General features: G+C 36.0%; 1 protein-coding gene across 3 annotated transcripts in view; it reads right to left on the bottom strand.

The window, feature by feature from the left end:
- Positions 1-2,856: 2,856 nt before the first annotated feature.
- Positions 2,857-6,997, bottom strand: part of PHTF1 (putative homeodomain transcription factor 1) — a gene marked incomplete at its 3' end in the record, with an annotated part of 43,792 nt that continues 39,651 nt past the window's right edge. For 2 of the 3 annotated variants that reach the window (XM_080802745.1, XM_080802746.1), the window contains 4 exons: positions 5,864-6,019; positions 4,721-4,816; positions 3,944-4,069; positions 2,857-3,412 (listed from right to left, as the gene is read on the bottom strand). In XM_080802745.1, the coding sequence (XP_080658871.1) occupies positions 3,392-3,412; positions 3,944-4,069; positions 4,721-4,816; positions 5,864-6,019 (399 nt within the window). Of the gene's footprint in view, positions 3,413-3,919; positions 4,070-4,720; positions 4,817-5,863; positions 6,020-6,997 lie in introns of those variants that run through there. The other variant, XM_080802744.1, reaches the window with a different exon arrangement.

The raw sequence follows: 6,997 nt of genomic DNA, 5'->3' as shown, positions 1-6,997 counted from the left end.
ATCAAACTGTTTCCAAGTAACTTGACTGTACTCTAAAACAAAGCTCAAGAAGATTTAAAATACACATATGTACACAAAAACCCAACATCCAACAGTATTAAATTCACAATCAATTTTAAAATTACCAGGCATGCAAAGTAGCAGGAAAATATTATCCAAAACAAGAAAAATCAAGCTTTAAAAACCCCAAAATAACACAGATGTTAACTCTTTTATTGTCCTTATTTACTATTCCTATTGTAAATACATTCATTATGTTAAACAAAGTAGAGAAAAGATATAGCATATTAAGGAGAGACATGAAAGATTTTTTAAAAATCAAATTTCCACAGGCAAAAATACATTACTTAAGGTTAACAGCAAATTAGTGCAGGAGAATAAGTTGGTGAACTTGAAGGCATGGCAACAGAAATTATCCAAAATTCAACGCAGAGAAAGAAGATGGGAAATGTACAAAAACATCAGTATGCTGTGGGACAACTTTGAGCAGACTAACGTACATGTAAATTGGAGTCCCAGAAGGAGGCAGGAGAGAGTGGGGCAAAGAAAATTTATTTTAGGAAATTTTCCTAAAAAATGCTAACAGCCAAAATTAAAATATATAAATCCACAAGTCCAATAAGTGCAACTAACCCCAAGCACAAAAATCATGAAGAACACTACACCAATGCACATAATTAAACTGTACAAATTTGATGATTAAAAATCTTAAATTAAAAGCAGCAGAGATTAAAAAGATAAGAACGACAGCAGACTTCTCATCAGAAACAACACGATTCAGAAGGCAGTGGAGCAACACCTTTAAAACTACAGTTTTAGACCCAGCAAAAATATCTTTCAAGTACAGATTCAAAAAAATCTTTCTCAACAAGGTGGGCCTGTACACCTTGCTAAAAGGATTTTGGATTTTTATCTTCAAAGTAATTGTAAGCAACTAATAGATTCTAAATGATGAGACCTGTATTTTCAGAAAGACACATTAGCTTTCTGCGAAGAACAGACTGGGCTGGGGGGACAAGGGGTAATACATATGTAAGAGCAAAGGCAGCATAAACTTGTTCACAAAAACAAAGAATGTTGACATTGACTGGGGTCATAGAAGTGGGTATTGAGAACAGTGGACTGATTAGAAAAATATTTAGAAGATAGTTATTCAAAGACTTGGTGCCTGGATGTGAGGCTGAAGGAAGAGGAAGGAATCAAGAATGATTCCTGTTTCCAACATGAGCAACTATACTTCTATATAATTTTATCCACCTGAAAGAATAATTTAAACCAATTATACACTATCAAACCTGTAACTGAAACAACCTGTAAGAGTAAACTATTCTAAATGCTGCATTCAAACTAAACAATTCACTAGGTAAAAGTTGCAAATGAAAACCAAACAGCACTTTTTTGTAGCAGAAAAAGCTACAGGCATGAGGTTTGTTCATCTGAAATTTGCACTGAGCTCAGTCTTGCATAGACACAGTTGCTATTGTTGCTTATAGAAAATAGTAAAAGCATGATTTCTTGGAGTCATCTGATGAGATCCTGAAGTGCCTTTCCAGAAGAGTTGCTTCTACAGGAAAATCACTATATTGGGGCTGTACATTTAAAAGGAATTATAACTCTCATGCAGCATTTAAGAATGGCTGCAAATTTTTAGTAATCCCTCCTAGTTCAGCAACCTTGCTTCCTATTTTTCTATGTTCACAGTTAGGAATCTACTGGTAAAAGATGTTTTAAAGGTCTTAAATAGTAACAACAAATGTTCGTTGTGGATTTACAAAGGGCTACACACTATATGTTAAGTACCTTCCATGATAATTGCATTCAACCTTAAAAACTCTATTAGGTAGTAGTTATTCCCATTTAACAGATGCACAGAAGTTAAGTAATTTGCCTTAGATTATGAAGCTAGTAAGCTGCAGAGCCAAGGGCATGAACCCAGATAGGTCTGACCTCAATCCCTGGACTCCGGAAAATTCATCTTTAAACTTCAGAAATCTTTCTGCACATTAGGATAAATATAATTGATACACTGATTTTGTGTGGGTACATACTTTATGTGTAATACCTAAGTTTCAAAATTATTTCCTTCTAAGAATTCACAAAATGAAGGGGAATAAAAGTACACTTATCATGTGATGAGCACTGACTAGAGTATAGAATTGTTGAAACATCATATTGTATGCCTAAAAATAAATAACACTGTAGGTTAATTCTATTTCAATAAAATAAGGTAAAATAAAAATTCATACAATCTTATCATTAAAATGTTCAGACTTTCAATTTGCATCAAGAGATTCTTCAAAGCAGAGAGCTTAAAGAGCAAGAATTGCATGTAGGCTACGAGAGTTTTCATTAACATATGTATATGCTCTGCCTGCCTCTCTGTCTGCCTGTGCTCACTCTCTCTGACAAATAAATAAATAAAATCTTAAAAAAAAAAAGAAAACAAAAAACAAAAAAAACCCATATGTATATGCATGTGTGTGTAACAGGGAATGATGATGAGAGAACCCAAATCATCAAAAGCATAACTTAGCTGAGTATAGACACTAAGGACCTGAAACTAAACTGAGGGTTAGGTATCTTGAGTTGTCCAACGAACTACCCATGCCTTACTTAGCACTGTGATAGGCAACAGCTCAGAGAATTTCTGTGGAAACCATGTTGTATGACGGACATGAATGAGTACACATACACTTAACACATCTCTGGCTGAATTACATGGCACATTATATTCATGTCTCTTTCCCCAAAAACTATGCAGTTATTGGGATTAACATCAAAACTGTAAGTGAATTAAAATTTTCTCCACAGTTAACAGAAACTCGCAGGTTAAAAGGTTTTTTGTTTTTTTTTTTTCTGCAACAGCAATAAAAAAAAGCCTAGAAACTGAAATTCTCCAAGAAAATTCTTTATTTGGGTTCAACCTAAAATAGTTTAAATTTGATATCTCTTTGTTAGAGAAAAGAAATCTTCAATTGTATAGACTTAATAGAAAAGTACTGAATTTGCCATTTCCAAGAGAAGATATTTTTTGCATGCGTCGGGCATCTACCATAGTAACCCAAAAGACTACTTGCAGTAAATATAAGTGTCACAGCTCTGAAATGCCCAAAATCAATTTCCTAACTTAGAAAGTTGTCCTTCTTACCATAACGCACGATCTGACTATTCATAATGTTTGAAAACCATGAAAATACAATTTTTGGCATGTGCGCCACGCTGGAAAAGGATTTGTTCCTCTGAAAACACCATTCGTAAGATTAGGCAGAGCAGAGGGCGCCTCTGTGTGTGAACAAGCAGGTAGGTGTCTCATGGTTTCTGCAAGTCCTCTCCTTCCTTAATGGGCCAGTACTGATGCCAGCAAGGGGAGAGTCCAGGCACATGGCTCAGCTTATGACTTAATTTTCCACAGCTAAGAAAACAAAATCACCGAAATTGGTTAGTTTGAAGGTTAACAGTTGGGGTTTACAAGTCCACTTTCGTGATAATGAACCAAGAACCCTTTACATAAGAAGAACAATAGCAACCACAGAACACCATAGAGAAACATGAACAATTCTCAGGGTCAAAAATGACACACTGCAGTTCATGAGTCTTGGGTTTTCATTCATTCTGCCACTGTGTACAACCCTAGATGAGAGGACAGCCATCCCGCAGCCCATGCTAGTAGACTGACATGAGATTCAAACTTGACTTTGTGTTCTATTCAAGAGCACAGTCTATTTTACTTGTGTCAAATGAGGAAACCTAAGCTAAGAAGCCTGTGCACCACCATCAAAATGTCTATTTTACCTCAAGAGTTCTTATTCCAATCTCTCTTTCTCTCTCTCTCTCTCTCTCTCTCTCTCACACACACACACACACACAGGATGAAAAGCAAGGATTATTATATTTGTTCATTTTTAAGACTAAGCAGATGCTACAGAGTACTGGTCTCACTTACTCTTATATTAAATCCTAGAAGATCACTTATAACACCTGAGACAGCAGAAAGGATAACGACTCGTGTGATATTGTAGATTAAGGGATTCATTGTCAGTCCATAGAGTCTAAATGGTGTGTCCAACTCCTATAAAAACATGAAAGAACGGAGATGAGATCCATGGCCTCTCGATGGTCGCCCTGATTTCTGGGCTGTGTTTTAGGTCTTGGGTGGGGATGACTGCGTCAGGCCATCTTTCCTTCATGTTCAATACCTGCATTCAAAAAATCTCTAATGGACTCTCATCTACTTTTCCACTAGCTACATGATTAAATGTGGGTTTGCGTGGTATGTTATTTGTGATTTTTAAGAAATGTTCATTTGAAAAATGTGACAGATGTCAGCAATCACCTGAACCTGGGTAATGAGATGAGAAATTTTTTTCTACGTAGTCATTAACCCCAAACTATCAAGTTGGTATTTTTTTTTTCTTAAAGATTTTATTTATTTATTTGACAGACAGAGCTCACAAGTAGGCAGAGAGGCAGGCAGAGAGAGAGGGGGGGAAGCAGGTTCCCTGATGTGCAGAGAGCCCGATGCGGGGCTCGATCCCAGAACCCTGGGATCATGACCTGAGCCGAAGACAGAGGCTTTAACCCACTGAGCCACCCAGGTGCCCCTCAAGTTGGTTTTTTTTGAATGTACACATCCCGACATCTACCTGTTCCTACGGTCTCCTCCAGTAAGTAAAGCATTGATTTAAGTGCTAGTAAAAGTGTATCATGGGATATTACTTACTTTCAATAACTTGGTAGACAGCTTTAATACATTATTTACTAGAGTAAGCTGTTCTTTCTTATTCGGCTTTTTCTCCATTTTAAGATATAAATTAATCTAAGGGAAAAAGGAGATATTAAGGCAAATGTCACAGAAAAAGATATATACATACCGCATTAAGTCTGGCAGATTTGAGAGTAATATACTCAAATAAAATACATTTTGAAATTCCTGCAGTTATTTCTACAGAATACATATGTCACATGCCCTACACCCCACCCCAGTCAGTCACATCTGGCAAAGAAAAGCTATTTAGTGGAATTAAAAATATATATATATAATATATATATATATATTTGTATATATATATACAATATTTGTATATATATATATATAATATATATATAAACAAAAAGTGTAATACTAATTATAACACAACAATTAATATATGAATTCCTTCAGTTCAAAAGCTCTGTCTTACTCTTTTTGGTGTCTCCCACATAAACTAACATCCTTGGGAAACACAAATGAGATATAAGAAGATAGCTGCTGCTTTTCACTTGCTATATTTCCTTATCTTTTCTCTGCTAGGAAATATTCCCCACTATAATTCTAAGGCAAAAAAAGAAAATCTAATGATACCAAATGCTTTTATTTATAACTTATGGATAAACATGAAATCAAAATTAAACAAACAAAACCCCTTTATACTACTCTGTATTTATAAGAAACATTTCCCAGTCTTAAAATCCAGTCACATACTAAAGAGCAAGCATTTTCCAAACACTGAATGTATTCTACAGCTGATAGAGAAGAAATTCAAGGAGCTTATTAAACATGCTTAAATGACAAGTACTATAAAGATCTAATATTTGATGTGGAATATGCCATTAAAAACATGCTCCATTACCACCAATAAAGATAGCTTTATAACATACAAAATATTTTCAATCCATAAGATCTTAATTCTTACAATTCTGGGAACAGATGGAGAAGATTATTACCCTCATTTCACGAGGAGGAAACATTTATATAGTAGCAGAGTGACTTGTAAGTTCACACAGCTAGAAAGTGCTAAATCTAAACTCAACCCTGAATCTTCTGCACAGATTTTATTACACCATCTCTAACCACAGCACCAAGTCGACAAGGACCAACCAATACCTGCTCAGTAAGTAATATTGAAACATTGCTGTATTTCTTATTGGTTTCAGACCCCAGTGAAGCAAGACGCAGCAAGAAAAGTAGTAAAGCTGTTTCCCAGATCAAAAATTCCCAATTATAAGCATCATTCAGGAAAGTTTTATGCCCTTGGAGTACCTATACAAAAGACCAAAAAAAGTTAAGTTTTTCATTTGTCTCCAAATCTATGGTTCCCCTCCTTTACCCTAGCAATTTAAAAAGATTTAGAAGTTACCAATATTTTATACTCACAGCAGAAGAGTTAATACTCATATAAAGCATTATCTTTTTAACTAATTGCTATTTCTTTAAGTTCCCTGATTTTTTCCTTTGCATGAAAGACAGCAAAAGAGGAAAACATACACAAGTGAAGTAAGACAAACACATTTCCAGCCTTTTAACCACTAGTATGCCCACTCGTGATTATATGGTGACCATTTTTCAAAGTATTAAATTTGCATTTATCTGACCAGTAGGGCTTCCTAAAACATGTGGCCCATCCTATTAGTATGACTAGAAAATCCTGAGGATCAATTCTTTACTCCATTTGAGGACATGAATAACAAGAGCAGCAACAGAAGCTACCAGTTAGCAAATGCCTGTTATGTGTCAAGTTTTCTGTAAAAGTCTTTGGTGGTTTCAAAATTTACTCAAGTCAGCCCAAGGTAAAATGGGACTGATTGAAAAATATACAAAGAACCCTCACTGAAACCAAATGCTGGCCTTCGGAAAGCCAGGAGGTGCCAGAGCAGCTCCCTTCTCCATCTCTCTTCCTCGAGGGCCTCTGGGCTCTCATCACCACTCCTCCTAGCTAATTCAGTTGCCTTGCAAGAACCTCGTTTACTGCACCCCTGACTTTGACTTGGTCCAGCTTTGGCTTATCATAGCACCCTACTGGCCCCACTGACCCCCTACAGCCCTTCCTTCTCCAAAGTCCACCACAGATATCTCAGCTTTTCAATTCTAGTTTTCAAAAGAGGGATACATTTAGCTTAGTCTGGGTCAAGTGTTCACTCCTGGCTGTAACCAGGGGATGAAAGTAACAACTATAGCAACCTAGACCCACCTCTTCACCAGGGTGGTTGGTTTATAGCAATAGATAACACACAAACCATA

Source organism: Martes martes (genome assembly GCF_963455335.1).
Source record: "Martes martes genome assembly, chromosome: 4".
Classification (NCBI taxonomy): Eukaryota; Metazoa; Chordata; class Mammalia; order Carnivora; family Mustelidae; genus Martes; species Martes martes.
Note: the sequence above shows the minus strand (reverse complement) of the source record. Positions and strands in the feature narration are given on the sequence as shown.